At 36.2% G+C, this 19453-nt stretch overlaps 3 protein-coding genes across 4 annotated transcripts; 1 reads left to right on the top strand and 2 right to left on the bottom strand.

Moving 5' to 3' along the window:
• Window positions 1-675: 675 nt before the first annotated feature.
• Window positions 676-8426, bottom strand: LOC110734180. Its single transcript, XM_021914226.1, has 4 exons — window positions 8138-8426; window positions 2901-7153; window positions 1187-1702; window positions 676-1081 (listed from the first exon to the last, which is right to left on the bottom strand). Exons 2-4 carry the CDS (start codon window positions 3807-3809, stop codon window positions 956-958), a joined length of 1551 nt encoding a protein of 516 aa, XP_021769918.1. The 5' UTR covers window positions 3810-7153; window positions 8138-8426; the 3' UTR covers window positions 676-955.
• A 14-nt stretch (window positions 8427-8440) lies between these two features.
• Window positions 8441-11324, bottom strand: LOC110734181 (two-pore potassium channel 5-like). The gene is made up of 2 exons (XM_021914227.1): window positions 9858-11324; window positions 8441-9204 (listed from the first exon to the last, which is right to left on the bottom strand). The coding sequence occupies exons 1-2, from the start codon at window positions 10940-10942 to the stop codon at window positions 9051-9053; spliced, it is 1239 nt and encodes a 412-aa protein (XP_021769919.1). The 5' UTR covers window positions 10943-11324; the 3' UTR covers window positions 8441-9050.
• Window positions 11325-11966: 642 nt separating this feature from the next.
• LOC110734178 (ABC transporter B family member 11-like) lies at window positions 11967-18310 on the top strand. Of its 2 annotated transcripts, none has more exons than XM_021914225.1 (13): window positions 11967-12007; window positions 12920-13222; window positions 13350-13404; window positions 13534-13709; window positions 13805-14026; window positions 14113-14351; window positions 14452-14977; window positions 15065-15338; window positions 15646-16508; window positions 16612-16878; window positions 16996-17259; window positions 17356-17649; window positions 17734-18310. In XM_021914225.1, exons 2-13 carry the CDS (start codon window positions 12944-12946, stop codon window positions 18085-18087), a joined length of 3813 nt encoding a protein of 1270 aa, XP_021769917.1. In that variant the 5' UTR covers window positions 11967-12007; window positions 12920-12943; the 3' UTR covers window positions 18088-18310. The 2 variants fall into 2 exon arrangements, with proteins under 2 accessions (XP_021769917.1, XP_021769916.1); XM_021914224.1 differs by having other exon boundaries at window positions 12913-13222.
• Window positions 18311-19453: the final 1143 nt, after the last annotated feature.

The raw sequence follows: 19453 nt of genomic DNA, 5'->3' as shown, positions 1-19453 counted from the left end.
TAGTACGAAGTAGTTCTGATTTGATCGATAATTTGTCGAAGTCTCTGTTCTTTAGATAGTTGTGAATTGATTCTTAATTTGCCGAAATTATTGTTTCTTAAATTGTTGTTTATCGATTGATAATTTTCCGAATTCATTGTTCATTACATAGTTTTGAATTGATTCTTAACTTGCTGAAATTATTGTTTCTTAAATTGCTGTTTAGTGTGAGAGTGAAAGATTAAGGAAAGGAAGGAAGGAAGTTTCTGGGGAGATATTGATATTTGATAATGAATGAAGAACTGTAATTGACGCAAATTTGAAGTCGGTGGGTATAAAACAAACAGAAAGAGAGTGAAATCTGCACATACAATCATGAGCAGCTAAATGGAAGTATGTGGGTAAAGGCCTGATAATGACCCGTTTCACTTTTACCTCGACCCTGACCCGCATTGTCCCTGAACCGACCCTGACCCACTAAATATTCATCATGACCCGCAACTGACCCGCCCCGCTAATGACCCGCACTGACCCGCCCAATAACCACCCCTAACTCCCAACACAAGACAACAACATAATGTTTTCTGCTTTTCTCTTATGCTTTATATATTAGAAAATTATAGAGCTTGATTTCATGTTGCTTCTCCACATGGTAAACCAGTTAGTAATTTGCTGCAAAATTAGGAAAAAAAAAAATAATAAAAAGGTATGAGTATATATTTGGATAAAAGAGCAGATGCTAAATCTCCTTTTTAGATTGAAGAAATGCTCACAGTGGAGAAACAAGACACATTTCTGTCAATTTTACAATTAAAGGCATGGCCACAGATCACAGTAGATTCATGTGTCAAATGACAGGTGAAAACCTGCCCTTTATGGCTTGTGGATTGCACTTAATATATTACCTACGGTATTCTCACTCTACACCCTGCGTTGCCATCGCACAAAGCCTTTGAAGCTTCCTAGCTCCTGTTTATCAAGTGATAATGACATCAAAGTCACTGACTGTCCATTCTGCCACCTCCTCTTTGTCACTGACAAAAATTTCCGTACCCATATCAATTGAGGTCCATACTCTCTTAGCCGGAGGTGTACCAGGGTCCTGATATGCATAGAGAATGGCAATTTGTTAGCAACAACCAGAAAAACAAAGAGCAAATTATCGTATACACTAATTAAACACTGCAGTTGATGAAAGCATGGTAACCTGATAGAAGTAGAGCCTACTAGAAAGGCCGCCAACATCCAACACCCAAGTAGTAGGATCGCCAACCCATCCTTGGCCTGGCTTGGTAGGATATCCATATTCAGCCCAGCTAGGATGAGGCAGCAACTGGAGTATCTCTTGTGACTGAGGATTGCTGTAAGGGTCACATGAGTCAGATGGTTGCTCAGGGTTCTCGGCATTCCCAGGTCGACAATAGTAATGGTAGGCGCCATAGGGGAAGTGGGCAGTGTCATTCCTGGGAATCTTGGTGTTGTTGGGAGTAATGTGGTAGGGTGGACAGGACTTGATGCTAGCAGGGCTGCACCACGCGGGGGTTTCAGGGTTAATGATCATCTCACTATATCTAGTAACATCGGTGAGCATATCCCCATTGCATGGTTTTCCGTTGTTTTTCCAGCAGCTTCCGATATCAATCAAGTAGAATTGGCTCTTTGCTCCTCCGCCTTGCTTTATATCCAAATGCATTTTCACTTTAAAGTTTGGGGATACTGGAAGCTGCATGCAGGAAACGTTATAAGTATTACTCTTTTAACCGTAGTTAGTGGCCTAGTTATAATGTCGATAATTGTAATTGAGGCACCTAGTATGAGAACTTGATACAACATGAAACAAAATTAACACATGGCCTGGTCATGGTGGGATCCACGTGAACAAAATCTACCTAAATTGACTAAAACTTCGTTGTTTATTTGGTTTTGAATATTGAAGTAAATAGGGACGAAGCTAGACTTGATAGAAGAAAGGGCCGTTCTAATAAAAATATAGGGCCATAAGGGTCACTTCAATAAGTGTGAGTAGGGTGAAGCACCATTAGGGCGAAGTACCACAGGGGCCATGGCTCTCTCAGGCCCCAACTAAGTGTCTTCCCGGAGGCAAATGTGTATGTCAAAGTATAACAACTAAATTTTTATTTAATAACAAAATAAATAAACAAACAAAAATCTAACAACAAAACAAAATATACAAGTCATAAAATAGATTTTGAGAGAGGGTGGGGGGTGTTTTAAATCTCATCAGTTATCACTAGTCATAAAAGGAGTATTAACAATTTTATTTGAACTTTTTTATACAAGAACGACCCTAACCAAGTCTCAATATATACTTTTTTTTTTGGTACAATATTTATGGCTCAGAGCCTCAGACACTTGTAAAACTGGAAATGAGAAAGCTAAAATATCTCTCTTTCACTCTCCAAGCACATATAGTTGGGAGAATTCGGCCATGTGACCTTAAGATTACAAGATAAATCCCCAGGCTTTGTTTGGTGGGGTATTGACAATAGTGTCAAGACTGTCAACACAGAGAACCATAAAAACATTAATCAGAGCTCTGTTTTTTTTTCTTTCTTTTTTTTTTTTTAAATAGAAAACAGTGATCAGAGCTAAGAGTGGAATTAGTAGAAGTTGTAAAATAATCACGGGCAAAACCAAGAGTCAAGAAATATTTCAAAACCTGGGGAATTTAGCAAAACTTTATTTGGTGGAAGATCACATGGATCTTGCAAGCTTAGTCAAATTATTGATGTTTCCACAGCACATGTAGGGACGGGATCTAGTTGAAATATCACATTTCAATTCTTAATTTTGTACTACTAGAAGATTTTTTACTAGCCAAAATTTTACTTGTTTTTATAGAGATGGAGTGGAAACCCTGAATTGAAGCAGGACAGACAATTAAAAAAAAAAAACCTTACAATTTTGAGCATTCCTCTGGTGTCATAGTGATAACCTCCAGAATATCCTTGAGTTGCATCAGCCCTGAGGTACAGCATAAGCCACGGATACTTTTTGGAAGTTTTAAGCTTGTGCTTGAAAGACCAGCTCCCCTGTCCAGGTTGCTTCTTCCAAGTAACTTCATAATAAGAGACTCCCACGCCCACGTCCACGACATCGCTGATATCGGAATCTAAGTCATAGGTACCCCGGAAGCCACCCGTCATGGTGGCAATATCAGAGTCATTAGCATGAGATAACCTCAAGGAGGTTGGGTTATGGTGAAAGGAAGGTTGGTTCATGCACCCAGCTCCAAAGCAAGGGAACCTGCCTGGAGGTGTATAAAATGGACCAACCTTTTTCCCATTCTGTGGGCATAGACCTGAATTACTGTCAAAGTTGCCATTCTTCAGCATAACCATCCAGAATTGCCACGGGGCTTCGGCTTCGGCTTTAACCTCGCATAAGCTTCCCAAATATAGCTCCTTTTGGGCTGCATACAGATCTGCATTAGTCAGAGCTTCTGCTGTCAACCCTGGAAAAGGCTTTCCCACCCCGAGCTTGTTGTGTGCTTCTGTCACTTTGTGCTGAATTTGAAAGGACCTATTGCTTCCTGCACTTTGGATTTTGTTGCTGATAGAAGCTTTGGGGATGAAATTAAAGCAGTCGGCCGCTCGAGGGCTACCCATGGCAGGGGCTTCATGACCAACTTCATTGCAAAAATTCCAGGCCTCAAAGGCAACCCTCAGTCCGTCCCTCTTCATTCCTGGATCCCCCACTGCCGATTGTTCCTTTTCGATGTTTCCTGCATTCACATTGCATCTGCAGCTGCAGCCTAACAAAATGGCTGCTACCACCATTACTAACAACACTCTTACCTCTTTACTCATCTCCAACAACAATTAATCTACCCTTTTTTCGTCTTTAATCTTTAGCTGATTGATTTGCAACAACTCACAGTACAACCAACTATTTAAGTAGAAGAATTATTAATTAAGAGAAAGACAAGAACATAGATATAAAAAGGAACAACTACTACTACTGGTATTGGTAAAGCTCAACCCCCCCTCTTCATAAGTACTCACTCGTATTTAAGAGAATATATACGTTCCTTGGCGAGTAGAGTTATAATTTTATGCTTCAGCTCAGATTGTGAAGGGAGCATTTACTGACAATTCTTTTTATTTTTAATTTCAGATATTTAGCAACCCAAGAAAAAAATTGCTCCATATTTCTAATGTCAATTACATTATAATGCAATTTTAATAGACTGAAGAATTTAGGACGAGAGTATACCGTATATTTAATACTCGTACTTGTATTTCTTTCGAACCTTTTTGTTCTTCCTATTTGAAATCTTGATAATATAGTCATGTTAGTCTTATTAGTATGTAACTATAAATTATTATTGTTAGAATAATACATTGACAAACATGCATTGTCAGAATGAGAAGAGTATTTAGAATCGGAAAGAGTGGTAAATGTCTAAAAGCAGGCTAAGCAGCAGAGATTCCGTGGAGAAAGAAGAGAAGGAAAAAATGCTTATCACTCCTATAATGCATATAATATTTTATGATCATTATTAAAAATGTGTATACTACAAAATAAAAAGGAATGATTGAAGTAAGTTGTAATCTTGCGTGATTTTGGATTGGAAGCGAAAAGAAAGGTTTGGAAAAAGCAAGTGTCAAAACATCAATTTGCGTCTGAGTGTGGTCTTTTTAATTTGTATCTGATGATCTTGGACTCGTAACGGATGAGGTACTCTCACTAACCTCAATGGTCCCTAACTTTATGCCTTATATCTTTGCTTTCACTGTTTTTTTTACTTTCTTCATAATTACTACTACACCAGTAATCCAGTGCTCTACCTTCTTTCTGCCATTATATATAATATAAATAAAGTATACAAACCGATTATGTGGTTCAACCATTCGCTTACATTTTTAATTAAGTTGATCATTTAATATGGTATTAGAGCCAACGTAACACAAATATCACTCTTTGAATATCCTTCACACCGTCTTTTCAAAGTAGAATATATTAAGTGATGGGTATGATGGGGCCTAAAGGAAAAAAAAGCCTTATATAATACGTAACACTTAAAAAAAGAGGAGAGAATATTTAAAGTAATAATTAAAGTAGAAATTATCATTTTTCAATTTAAAAAATATTGCTACTCTAATTATTCCTTCATATTAATGTGTATGATGCCAAACATAAAGAATACAAAGAAGCACAGGATTGAGGGAATAGAGAATCCCAGCAACCAACTCAGGTTGGACAGGTCCCTAGAGTTGGTCCCTAAGTACAACACCCATAACATGTTTGGTTGACATCAAAATAAAAGGGAAGTGAGACTTTTAAGGAATTACAGAGCACAAGTTAGGGGTTCTGTTTGATTGACAAAAGTTTGGTAAAATGGCGAAGTGAAACTTCCTAGGAATTTACACTTTCCACAAAATATAAGAATTTACTTACCTAATTCCCTTATGTAAGTAGTCTTTCCCATGTGAAGTTACTTCCCTGGTTTTTAACCAAATAATTTATGGAAATTCTAATTCCCATTTGAACCAAATGACACCTCAATTCCTTACACTCCTATCGTCCTATGTCAACCAACTCAAAAGTTGCAAAATCACTGTCGTATTTTTTAGTAGGCTGTAGGGTAAAATTGGTGATCGTCTAAAGCTTCACAACTCTGCTTCTGACACTTATTTATAACCAGCTCTGCTTCTTAGGGCGACGCTCCCTTTAATGCAGTAAAAGGATGTTGGTTGCACTACTACTTTTAACACTGTCGCTTCACATTGTGCATCAGTTGTTGCACTTCTATTCAATAAAAGAAACAGCCTGGATCAAGCAAGGGTACACAGAAGCTTTCAAAGCTTCACGTGTGGCTTTACATGAAAAAGGAAGGTAAGATCTTCACTGACTCAGGTGGTTAACAAACAAACACACCATCTCCATCTTCATCTCCATACCAAATCTACGTTTGGTACAAGTTGTTTTTTGTCCTGCAAGTCCATTAGCTCGTACTTCCACATACAGTCATTCAAATCAATGCTGTTAACAAAACTAATTTATCACAATTATCCAAGGGAGATGAAGAATAGTAAAGAGAGTGCGGCTCATCTTTCAGAAATAGCACATGATAACTACTACATAGTAATATCCAAACCATCAATATACTCAAAGTATTTCAGTCATTCAGATTTTACATTGGTACCCTCAAGTCAATTACCCTAAAAGCAATCGTTTGTGTTTGTATTCTTTTCTAGTATTAAACCGTTTTAAAAAACCAAAACGCATACATACATATACACATACTGCCAAGCACATTTGCTGCTACTATTGATCTTCACTTCCACGGAATGGGTTGGCACCCAAAAAAAAAAAAAAAACATAGCTCGCCAAAGACCAAAGCTTGCTTATATAAAAATATAATGACAACTGCATAATTAATCTATCCCAAAAATAAGAAAAAGACATGTTTGTGCTTGCACCAAGGATACTCCCTACGACCCAAATTAGTTTATATCTTAAGGCCATGTTTTATTCAACTTATGGATTTTTTAAGACCTTATTTTCACTACATCAAAACTTATTTATAAGTATGTCAGAACTTATATTGCCTAAAATAAGCCAAATAAGTTGACAAAATGGGACCAAGAATGGACCAATATATTACCCAAAAAAAAAAAAGAAAAAAAAAAAAAAAACCCTCTATAAAAGCTAGTGATTTAATTTTTCAATCCTCTCCTCATCAATTAATATAAGGTACTGACAAATTAGAAAATTTAATCATAATATTACAGAGTATTCCTCAACAAACATCCTTAAGTAATACATGTAACTATTAATTTCAAATTAAGGAGTAACAAAATCCTTATAAATGTTTAACCAGCTATAAGCTATCTAGCACAATGGCATAAAAGACAAGATATTAGTAGCAGAGCAGACAAAGGGGGGAGAGAGAGAGCGAGAGAGAGAGAGAGAGAGAAGAGTTCAATGATACGCAGTAAGAATACCTTCAGCATATGGCATGCTATTAGACAGGTAGACAATTAGCCAAATAGCATGAGGATGGCCAAGGTTCTCAAAAAAATTAGGTTTGTGTACATGACTCAAAGGATCTATGAACTTCAGATCACCCTCTTTCTAGCTTACCACCAGAGCCTCCTGGAGTTGTAATGACCCTTATTCAGAATTGATTCTGGATTGCCTTTCAGATCTTGCAAGAAAAATAATAAGGGTAACCAAGATTTTGGAAGAGCACAATAACAACAATTCACAGTTGCATTCATTTAATTAAAATAGCCAATATCCCACATATTGCTGGTACATATGCATGGCAATAATGCTGTAATTCTAGCTTTGCACTAATTTACAGAAGGTAGCAACCAAATACACAATTATACACAAACATCCGCAATGGTTATCATTTAGTCTCACTTCAAATAATCCTAACTAGTAAAATATAATTAACCCATGCTATATATCCCTTGTACATAATGCGCTATCTAGTTTCCAAACAATTTCATAAAAACCAGATTTTGCACCAAGGTAGATGTGAGAATAGTTTCAACACCTAAAGAACAAAATTAAGAATGGTGTTCCTATAGCTTTGATTGCCTTCCCATCCCAAAGTTGTGAGGATCAAGCAGGGGTGTTTAATTCATCAAGTTGGAATGGATTGATATGGAATCTCATACTTGAGAGGTATGGATTCTAAAACCCATAATAATCCAAAGTTGTTTGGTTTTATTGTTGGAATGGATTATATCCTTCATTAATAGAATGGATTGTGAATCTTAGGGGGAGGGGTGGGTATGAGATTCCATGGGTATGGAGGGTAGTTAGAACCCCTTGGGTATGAGATTACATTACTAAAAACCTCAACCAAACAAAAAACTAGATGGAATGGATTCTAACTCCATTCCAAATAATCCAACCAAACAACCCCTAAAAAAATTGCAAATTCTCTCCCTAACTAGTAAAATATAATTAACCCATGCTATATATCCCTTGTGCCTAACACATATTCTAGTTTCATTTATATGCTAGTTGAAGAGGAAATATTCCCACTATTTTGGCTCATATTCAAGATATCTTATGCTAAGATAAAGCAAATGCTACAATTCCTATCACCAGTATCTATAACCATTTTGAGATATAATGTACTTCATGTCGCTTAATGAAGGACAAAATAACCAACCTGGCAAGGATTTATGAGCATTGGCCATCATAGGCTCATAGATATCTCCTTTAGTCTTCAGAATAATAATATTCCTATGATTCCCGTGATGAACATGACTTCCTTTATTCATAGGATTTCTTCTGCAACAGGTGAATTGGAGTAGCTCCCAATAACATTTGTAATGGGAACAGATTTGATCCATCTAAGACTTCTAGGAGATGTATTATAATCAGACTTCAGGTGGGAATTGTGTCCACACTCCAACAATTAAATATCTACAGCTAACGCTGAAGAGTGAAGCAATTATACTGCAAAGAATTGAGAAGATATCAGCATCAGACTATAATAGCAAATTCAGGAAAGAGAGAACCATAGACCAAACTGAAATCAAGTACACAAATACAATTATTAAGAAGGAAAGCAAGTTTAAAAGACAGTAAGGAATTCAAACAGAATTTTTCACAGAAAATAACCTAATTTATTCACTAGAGTTGATAACTTACAGCGAACCAAGTATTAATTACTCTGTATCAAATTTAAGGAGTTTCAGGCTTATAATTAAACAAAACATATAAACACCATTTTACATTGAGTTCATCACAATTGTACACAAGGAAACCATGCAACAATGCCAAGAGTTTGCACATTTTAATGTGATCTCAATGTTGTCTAGTGATTAGTGACAATGATGTACTAAGTAACCTGTCAAGGATATACAATATTTAGTATTTCTACATTGTTCTGGACACAATATACAAGTCTACAGGGCAGATATTTCTATAAATGTGGATAATCAGTAAGTCCTCTGTATATATGCATAATTCCGGAGATACCATTACAAAAACAAAATCATGAATTTATAGGATACAGATGTTGCTTCCACCCACATAACAACTCTCTTGCTATGCTTTTCAGGCCAAACCTTCTGCTTTCATGATAAAGGGCGACTTTGCAATAGATCAGGCAGTGTTATCCTTCCCATGTTGTTGGAATCGAGCTTTTCAAACTGATGGCAAATCTGTGATATGTCCTGCTCTCCAATCTTTCCCATCTCTTTAAGCTTGAAGATAACATATTCTGATTTGCTGCGCATAAAGGTAATTATAGGGGATCAGTAGTTCTTCTCAACTTCAGATTGCCAGATACATGCATAGTATAATTAATAGTTAATTTGATGCTACACATTGAAAAATCCAGATTTAGTTACTTGTAGACCATAAACATAGCTCCCAAAGACTGTATAGATATAGACCAAATAGCTAAACCCAGTAAACAAACCATGAGCTTTTGTGAAGCACAACCCTTAACACTACACTACGTAAAAAGTCCATCAACAGTCGTGGACTCATGGATGCCCAAGGATTGAGTAATAATGATGAGTATGCTTAATAGCTTTTACACATTAATTGGCCACTTAGATTATGGATGACTGCCCAATTATCAACTGAGGTCTAAATACTACTCGTAATATAGTGATAAATCAGGTTTATTTAGACTCCAGAGCAAGGACCTCATCAGTTCACACATGAGTATGTGTTTTCTTGCTTACATGGGTTCTATTCATGACATAATAAAGAGGTGTTAAAATGCTCTTCTACTGTTCTTTTCTGGTTCCTGATTTTACCAATCAGTGCACAATTCTGCTATAATACAATATAGATCTATTAACTATATTGTAAGGATTAGAGAAATATACTACTTTTATACAGTATTAAAAAAGAAAAGGACATGGAGATACTTGATGAAATCGTTATTATTGATGTTGGCAGCAAAGAGGTCAAGAGGAGTAATGTCCCTTTGGAGAACCCACTTGGCAATGGTGCGTTGACGCTTGTGAATGCGAGCCTCAACAAGGAAGAGGAAGGAACGGGCGACAGCCAAAGTGGAAAACAGGAGCCAAACAGAAGCGAAAAGGCGGCCGGAGAGGGTGCTGAAGGCTTTATCGCCGTAGCCAACGGTAGTAACGGAAAGGGCAGATAGATAAAGGGAGTCAACCAAAGACAATTGCTCAACAAAATACAAGAAGAGAGTTCCAACACCGATGCATAGGATAAGGACCAACAGTGCTAGACCAACTTTGAGACGGATTCTCATGCGACCTTTCTGAACATCTACAAGCCTGAGGGTGAGGAAGCGGAGGAAAGGGGGATTTCGATTATGATTGAGATTGGAATTATGAACATTATTGGTTTGATGATGAAGTATATCAGAGAGGATATTCTGCTCCTGAAGATCAAGCACATAATTGAGTACTCCAGAAAGAAGAATGTCGATGAAACCAAAGCCAACAAGTACAAAGAGACAGGAAAACAGTTTGGTAAAAGGAGTGAGAGGAGTTATATCACCGTAGCCGATGGTACACATTGTAACGATGCAGAAGTAGAGAGCATCAACAATTGGATGAGTCTCTACACCTCCTACTCCTCTTGAGAATTGATCCTTGTTGAGTTGGTACACCAAAACACCCATTACTAAGTATATTATCAGCAGTATACCTGCTTGTCTCACCATCACCGTCCTCGTACCCGAGGAATCTTCTTCATCTTCATCTTCGTCTTCCTCCTCCTCGACTTCAGCTTTACCACCAATATCACCGCCACCGCCAGTTGCTGTGTATTTCGCTTGAAGCTCGCGAACCACGGCGGCCATATCCTTAGCTGGAGCTGTTTTACATCTATGGAGTGATTTCACCATGGGTCTTTTTATTTCCTGAAATTGCAATTCATCATCAGGATTAGGATCATGAAGATGAGAATCAGAGTGGGTGGATCTGGATAATAGTAGTCTCGATTCCTCCGCACCCCAATCTCCGTCCTCATCCATCTCCACCAATGGACTTCTTATTTCTTTTTTTTTTTTCCCTTTAAAGAATTAACACACAGCCATTTTCACGGTTGACGGCTCCTCTCAGATCATCGACTCATCACAACCTTTCACAGTCACCCTCGGCTATACTCATTCTTCATTATTGGCCTCACTTGGTCCTGCTGTCGCCCATCAAAAAGAGTACTGTAATTTTATTTTATTTTATTTTTTTTACGATAACTACCAGTATTTTTTTTATTTACCAATAAACTGGTAAACAAGTCAAGAGTCAAAGTAAATGATATCACGGGTGACGACAAAACAACAATCGCCAAAATTGATTCATGACCAGTTTTTCAAAAAATAATACTCAAACTTTGTATAAAATATTAAAGTGCTTCCTCTCCGAGCAAACTACGAGTAAAAAGAAAGAATAAAAAGAGAAGTCGCTGGTATTAATTTAATATTCTATCCGTTTTTAATTACTTGTTCTACTTTTTATTTTTAGCCGTTTTTAATTACTTGCTTTATTTTTTTATTTGGAAAGTTTTTACAATATTTAATTTCTTTCTCTCAATTAGTGAATTCAAGAGAAATTATATTTTAATATTAATTTCATGTTCTCTCTCCTCCAATTCTCTCAAATATTGTTGCTTTTTACAATTTTTTATTCTTCCACTACCTCTATATTTTATTACTTTACAATTTATCCTAAAATTCCACTTATAAAAATGAAGCAAGTAGTTATAAACGGAGGAAGTATTAGATTAATAGGACTCTGAAAAGTGAATTACGAGAGATCAACTATGAAGATAGAATGAGTCAAAGACCAAGAAAAACATTATTATAATTACATAAATTAGTCGATCTAATTCTAAAATAGCTGGGTGGAGTTGTTGGAAGACAATTTTCCTTGAAGTTGAGCATATCAAGACAAGACATACAATTAAGATCAATAGCTCATACTCCGTATTAGCTAGCTTTGAGTGCTTTTTTTTTTTTTTTTTTTGTTGAGTTTTGAAGTTGAGTGCTTTCTTTCTTTCTTTTTTTTCCCGATATTACAGGAAAGCTGATTTTTTTTGGGTAAGTTTTACTCTCTCCATCTCTTTTTATAATGATAATAATACGAAGTAATTTTTTTTTTTTTTTAAAAAAAAAAAAAAAAAAACACATGATCATTATTTCTCATTATATATATACTGTAATGTGTGTGATACATATGATCGATCATTTTTCCTGAATTGTGTTGATTGGCTTTTGTTATGGAGAGTTTGAAAAAAAAATACTACGTTCATGAATTTTGATTTATAGATTAAAGTTATTTAATAAGCTCATTTGAAACAACTCTCCCAAATGAGCAAATGAGATATTTGAAATTGTATTGATCGGACATAAAATTGAAGTTAAAGGGGCTGCAAAGCCTGCAATAATACCACCCCAATATTGTCTAGAGTTAGCTTCATCAGTTGCTTTGTCTACCAAAGCCAAATCTAAACTGCTTAATAATTAGACTTATTATGTTTATGGAGCATGGACTAAATCTAGTCAGTTTTTGTTGATTATGTTCGTTTAAGTCTTTGTTTAGGTTTTCGTAAAATTGGTATAAAACTTGTGTAATTATTGATTTTATTTATTTATTTATTTATTTTTGACAGGATGTTGTTGTTTGCTCAGTCCATTTAGCTAGCTCTGATTATAGTCATGTAATTCCTTTAACGTCCGTCATCTTCTTCTTGTTTGCTCTTGCTTAATTGTCAACTGAGATATGTTACCTGCCTATTAATTCATCAATCATCATGCTAATCCTTTTATCTGCTACATTGTTCTCCTCTTATAGCAAGGCTTAGCTTTTTTAAATCCACAAACACACACAAATTAGGAATTAGGAATTAGGAATATAGTAAGGCTTAGGCTTACGTAAGTCCTGTTATTCTTGCAAAGGTATATACAAGTAATAATTTTTTTAGTAACTAAGTACTCTCCTCCAGAGTCCAGACCCAAGGGTGAGTCGGTGAGACTATGGACAAGGAGAATGGGGTTGAAGAGGCGACAACCTCCAATTCTGGTGCTGGTGAGCAAAATCAACACAATGAGAACCAGAAGAATAAAGCTAGAGTTCCATTCTATAAGCTTTTCTCATTTGCGGATTCTATTGACAAGGCGTTGATGATCATTGGCTCAATTGGTGCTGTCGCAAATGGTGTATGTATGCCCTTGATGGCCATCATTGTTGGTGAATTGGTTGATTCATTTGGTGAGAATCAAAATACCAAAAAAATCATTCATGTCATCTCCAAGGTTAATTGCTCTCCCATGTCTAATATTGCTTAAGATAGTTAATGTATATAGTACTCCCTTTGTTGTTTGCTCCATTCCTGCAATATCTCTAAAGATTCTCAACTTAGTCACTGTTGGCTTCTTGCAGGTGTCTCTAAAATTTGTTTACTTGGCCATAGCAGTTGCAATTGCTGCATTTCTTCGTAAGCACTCTAAATCCCTTGTCTTTTGTTCTAATATAATTGAGGAGATATACTCAAAAAGCTTCATTTGTTAAAAGCAGTCCATAATTGAGATGCATACGAAGAATAATATTTTTACTGCACTCGCAGAGGTGGCTTGCTGGATGGTAACAGGAGAAAGACAGGCAACAAGATTAAGGAAGTTGTACCTGAAAGCAATACTTAGACAAGATATTGCTTTCTTTGATAAGGAAACCAACACCGGAGAGGTCATTGGGAGAATGTCAGGGGATACAGTTCTCATACAAGATGCTATGGGGGAAAAGGTAACTCATTATCGACACTCTTGATAGTTCTTAGTCTTGACCATCTTTTTTTTTTTTTTTTTTTTTTTTTTATATATGTATAAGTACTCTTCCAGGTTGGAAAATTTCTACAAATGATATCGACTTTTATTGGAGGCTTTATCATTGCGTTCATCAAAGGGTGGCTTCTTACTCTTGTCATGCTATCCTCCATACCTCTTTTGGCAATTTCCGGTGCAGCTATGACCATCATTGTTTCAAAGATGGCAACAAGGGGGCAAGCTGCTTATGGAAAGGCAGCGACTGTCGTACAACAGACTATAGGCTCAATCAGAACTGTGAGTTCCATTATGTATACACACACAGATATATATACACTCTGCACACACAAGATTGGACCCTTAAAAATCATCTTCTCTTCTAGGTGGCGTCATTTACAGGAGAGAAAAAAGCCATTGCAAACTACAATATAGCTATTGCAAGCGCCTATAGGTCTGGAGTTCATGAAGGATTGGCTGCTGGGATGGGGTCGGGTGCATTAATGCTTGTTGTCTTTAGCAGCTATGCTTTAGCCATATGGTTTGGCTCAAAGATGATACTTGAAAAAAATTACACTGGGGGTACTGTCCTTAATGTCATCGTGGCTGTCTTGGTTGGATCCATGTGAGTTTGTTCCTTTGAACTCGTTTGGATTTAAAATAAATTAGACGTACTTATTTCATTCTTAATACGTAATTGCATATTCTTTACTTAATGTATGTAGGTCACTGGGGCAAGCATCCCCTTCCATGAGTGCATTCGCTGCAGGCCAAGCAGCAGCCTACAAGATGTTTGAAACTATCAACAGAGAACCAGTGATTGATCCATATAACCACAATGGAAAAGTATTAGATGATATTCAAGGGGAAATTGAGTTGAGAGATGTTCATTTCAGCTATCCAACTAGACCCAATGAACAAATTTTTAGTGGCTTTTCTCTTTCAATTTCAAGTGGCACAACTGCAGCCTTAGTTGGACAAAGTGGAAGTGGGAAATCTACGGTGATTAGCCTTATAGAGAGATTTTATGATCCACATTCTGGGCAGATTCTAATTGATGGGATCAATCTCAAAGAATTTCAACTAAGATGGATTCGACAAAAAATTGGCTTAGTTAGTCAAGAGCCTGTTTTGTTTGCTTCCTCGATTAGAGATAATATTGCTTATGGGAAGGATGGAGCAACAGAGGAAGAAATAAGAGTTGCAAGTGAGCTTGCAAATGCCTCCAAGTTTATAGATAAATTGCCTCAGGTTTGATATTTTTCTCCCATACTTTGTAGTAAAAATCTATCAGAAATTGAAAATGACAGTTTCAGCATCATCTTTCTATCTTTACAGGGGCTAGATACCTTAGTAGGTGAGCATGGAACTCAACTGTCTGGAGGACAAAAGCAAAGAGTGGCCATAGCAAGGGCCATTTTGAAAGATCCGCGAATTCTACTACTTGATGAGGCTACAAGTGCATTGGACGCTGAATCTGAGAGAATTGTGCAGGAAGCATTAGATAGAATAATGACTAATCGAACTACTATTATTGTTGCCCATCGCTTGAGTACCGTACGAAATTCTAGTATGATTGCAGTCATCCATCAAGGGAAGGTGGTTGAGAAAGGTAGTTCTGCAATTTGATTGTTACACTCCAATATTTTTGTCCCTTCTAATAGTTTGCAAGTAAGGCCACATAAATCTGGTTCCTCCTAAATTCTACAGTGGCTGGGGTAGTAGTTGTTAGATCAGTCATTGAAGATACTTTTGTTGTTTTTTCGGTGGATAATTTTGGTTCCTTTTGTGGTATTATTATACTTGAATATCCTCGATAACTCTGTAGGGTTATCGTGAAAGCTGGTAATTTGGTTTCTTTTTTGTTATCAATGAATTGGGATCACACTCTAAACTACTAATTATTACCTATGAATTAGGATCTCACTCTGAACTACTTAAAGATCCCAAAGGAGCATACTCCCAACTAATTCATCTACAGGAAATGAGAAAAGAGACTGAACAAGCTGGGAATATTACAGAGATATCAAGAGAGTCAAGTCAAAGAATATCATCCTTACGATCATTAAGTCGTGGATCCTCTGAAAGAGTGAGCAGCAACCATCACTCGTTCTCAATAAAATCAGGAGTAGGAGTAGACCTTCCTGAGAGTTCCTTCCTAGAGCCTCAAGGTTCTGTTTCCGTTTCTGTTTCAGAAGAGCATCCAAAAATTTCAATCTGGCGTCTTGTGTCTCTTAATAAACCGGAAATCCCAGCACTTGTGCTAGGAGCTATATCTGCAAGTGCCAATGGTGTCATTTTTCCTATTTTCAGCATACTTTTATCTAGTGTGATCAAAATGTTTTACGAGCCACCTCATCTACTTAGAAAGGATTCAAGATTTTGGGCCATAATGTTTTTGGTCCTTGGTCTGGCATCGCTTGTGACAAATCCAGCCCGAGCTTACTTCTTTTCCGTGGCTGGCTGTAAGTTGATACAACGAATTAGATCGATGTGTTTTGCTAGAGTGGTCCATATGGAGGTTAGTTGGTTCGATGAGTCAGAGAATTCAAGTGGTGCAATTGGTGCAAGGTTGTCTACTGATGCAGCAGCTGTACGTGCTTTGGTTGGAGATGCTTTAGGTCTGCTTGTTCAAAATATTGCAACTGCAATTGCTGGTTTGCTGATTGCTTTCCTGGCAAATTGGATTTTGGCGTTCATTGTTCTTGCGTTAATACCCTTAATAGGTCTTAATGGATATATCCAAATGAAATTCATGAAGGGATTCAGTGCAGATGCTAAGGTTCTCTCTCACACTCACACAAACACAAAACATAGCTTTAACTTTTATAAATAAATCTAGAATATGTTTCTGATTTTTCTTTTCTCTTTGGTATTTTTTGTAGAAAAAGTATGAAGAAGCAAGCCAAGTTGCTAATGATGCAGTTGGGAGTGTAAGAACAATTGCTTCTTTTTGTGCTGAGGAGAAGGTAATACAATTGTATGAAAAGAAATGTGAAGCCCCTCTGAATGCTGGTATAAAGCAAGGATTAATTAGTGGGGCAGGCTTCGGAGTGTCCTTTGCTTTGCTTTTTTTTGTCTACGCCATCAGTTTCTATGCAGGAGCTCAACTCGTTGGCCACGGAAAAACTACCTTTGGTAAGGTCTTTCGTGTAAGTATCTACTATTCTTGAGAGATCATATCTGTTGTCTTTCAAAATTTTGTATAAAAGTCTCAACTTCCTTTTTTTTTTTTTTCCTTGTTTTAAATAAAATGTCCACTATTGCAGGTTTTTTTTGCACTTACCATGGCAGCATTAGGTATATCACAATCTAGCTCTTTTGCACCCGATAGTAGCAAAGCCAAGAGTGCTGCCGCATCCGTTTTTTCAATCCTTGATCGCAATTCTCAAATAGACCCAAGTGATGAATCTGGGATGACCTTGGATGATGTAAAGGGTGAGATTGAGCTTCAACATGTGAGCTTTACATATCCCACTCGACCAGACATCCAAATTTTTAGAGATCTAAGCTTGACTATTCATGCTGGGAAGGTAATGTTTGAACCAAAGATGTATATTTCTTGCCTATAATTACTGAGGATTTTACATTTTTAGTATTGCATGTCTCTAATTTTATCTTTGGATTAGACATTGGCTCTTGTAGGAGAAAGTGGGAGTGGAAAATCAACTGTCATCTCACTCGTGCAAAGATTTTATGATCCAAATTCTGGCTGTATTACCCTTGATGGAATTGAAATTCAAAAATTCCAGTTACAGTGGTTAAGGCAACAAATGGGCCTTGTAAGCCAAGAACCTGTTCTTTTCAATGATTCGATACGTGCCAACATTGCTTATGGAAAAGGAGGCAATGCGACCGAGGCCGAAATCATAGCGGCTGCAGAGCTCGCCAACGCTCATAAGTTCATCTCTAGCTTGCAACAGGTACAAAATCTTTAATTAATCTTTAATATTTTTATATCAAAGCTCATAAGCTTTTAATTTCCAATCAAATGCACAATGTTGTAGGGTTATGATACAATTGTTGGTGAACGTGGAGTTCAATTATCGGGCGGACAGAAACAAAGAGTTGCCATTGCCCGTGCAATAGTAAAGAATCCAAGAATCCTACTCTTGGATGAAGCTACTAGTGCATTAGATGCTGAATCTGAAAAAGTTGTGCAGGATGCACTAGATCGAGTGATGGCGAATCGAAGTACAGTAGTAGTTGCACATCGATTATCTACTATAAAAAACTCTAATGTGATTGCAGTGGTAAAAAATGGGGTCATTGTAGAGAAAGGTAAACATGAAACTCTAATTCATATCAAAGATGGAGTGTATTCATCCTTGGTTGCTTTGCACATGAGTGCATCTACGTGACTCCATAATTGATCTATCCTCCAACAAAATTTTGACAATCAGTTTCAGTCTTATTAAGTTTAGGATCCTTGCAACTGTTGCAAGGCATGGAACTTTATTACATAGTTTGTATTTGAAAATTTTATGTACTTGTGGAGTACTTAAAAGCTTAGACGTGGAATAGAGGGACAAAACTACGAAGTAACTCAATTTTATGAATTGAAAAGTTAGAAAAATTTGTCAATTGCAGTCATTTAAACTATATATTTTGTCAATTGCAGCTTTTAAAAAAGGATCTTGCTAACGAAAGCCCCCGGTCATTAGATAAGCATTTAGAATATCTTGTAAATGGGTGTTAATTTGGGAAGCATGATAAAATCACGCGTCGATCCTTATTTTTACCTTTTTTTAAAAAAAGAAAATCCTTATTTTTACCTAAAAAATTTTTTTTTATAATTTTTTTAAGATAATTATTATATTATATTATATTATACTCCATATTTTATATGGTATCATGGATTTACGAGTGACTATTTGGCTTCCAAATATAATTACTCCCGGTTAAAGAGAACTCCGTATTGTATAATTTGCTTAAATTTTTACTCTTCTTCAAAATTATTCAGATCTAAATAGCATTGTAATTAATATTCTCTCTGTCCCTATTTTATTGCCCCATTTGACTATACACGGTCTCCAAGACGCGTCTTAAAACGTCTATATCTTTATGTCCATATATGTGAAAATTATAAAAATGTGATATTAATAAAATATACAACAAGACGAATCTAACAAGACCACTCAGGACTATATTATCATTTATAGATTAACGGTAATTTATGGATAAAGTTTTCAAAGTTTGACTCAAAAAATGGCAATGGGGCAAAAATAAAGAAACGTGGGGAGTAGTTAAGTTTCTAAAAGTTCGTCAAAATTATCAATTGATGCACATGGACCGTTTAGCATGCAAATTGCTAATCGAGTTGAGGTTTACATATTTTTATAACAAAAGATAGAATTAGGCGCATTTTTGTATTATTGGTGTGGTCAAATGTAATGAAGTTGTTGGTAGAGTCTAATAATTTTTTTTTTTTTTATGATGTGTACTGTAATTCTATGTAGGTTTTTTTTGTTTCTACACTAAAAACAAATTACACTGATTGCTCACACCTAAAGAACAACACTTAAAAAACTAAAAATAAGATTAAATGAATTGCTTATAATTAAAGTAATTAAAATCAAGTTTTAAAAAAAAAAAAAAAAAAAAAACTTAAAATCAAATTATATTACGGAGTACTGTTTTTCACCAAAAATATTTTTTTTTTTTGGTAATTTTGACAAAAATCCAATTTAAAAAAAATAGAATGAAAATGTGAGTACTCCATACTTT

The sequence above is a fragment of the Chenopodium quinoa genome, unplaced genomic scaffold (genome assembly GCF_001683475.1).
Source record: "Chenopodium quinoa cultivar QQ74 unplaced genomic scaffold, ASM168347v1, whole genome shotgun sequence".
NCBI lineage: Eukaryota > Viridiplantae > Streptophyta > Magnoliopsida > Caryophyllales > Amaranthaceae > Chenopodium > Chenopodium quinoa.
This window is presented reverse-complemented; position numbering and strand designations above follow the sequence as displayed.

What these genes read in the sequence shown, in the direction of transcription:
- LOC110734180 (XM_021914226.1), bottom strand. Translation starts at nt 3,809, where the DNA reads ATGAGTAAAGAGGTAAGAGTGTTGTTAGTAATGGTGGTAGCAGCCATT. An exon ending in CCAGAGGAATGCTCAAAATT is followed by an intron (nt 1,703 to 2,900) that starts GTAAGGTTTTTT and finishes TCCTGCATGCAG; the next exon opens with CTTCCAGTATCCCCAAACTT. An exon ending in GTAGGCTCTACTTCTATCAG is followed by an intron (nt 1,082 to 1,186) that starts GTTACCATGCTT and finishes TATGCATATCAG; the next exon opens with GACCCTGGTACACCTCCGGC.
- LOC110734181 (XM_021914227.1), bottom strand. Translation starts at nt 10,942, where the DNA reads ATGGATGAGGACGGAGATTGGGGTGCGGAGGAATCGAGACTACTATTA. An exon ending in AATAATAACGATTTCATCAA is followed by an intron (nt 9,205 to 9,857) that starts GTATCTCCATGT and finishes CTTTATGCGCAG; the next exon opens with CAAATCAGAATATGTTATCT.
- LOC110734178 (XM_021914225.1), top strand. Translation starts at nt 12,944, where the DNA reads ATGGACAAGGAGAATGGGGTTGAAGAGGCGACAACCTCCAATTCTGGT. An exon ending in GCTGTCTTGGTTGGATCCAT is followed by an intron (nt 14,352 to 14,451) that starts GTGAGTTTGTTC and finishes TAATGTATGTAG; the next exon opens with GTCACTGGGGCAAGCATCCC. An exon ending in TTATAGATAAATTGCCTCAG is followed by an intron (nt 14,978 to 15,064) that starts GTTTGATATTTT and finishes CTATCTTTACAG; the next exon opens with GGGCTAGATACCTTAGTAGG.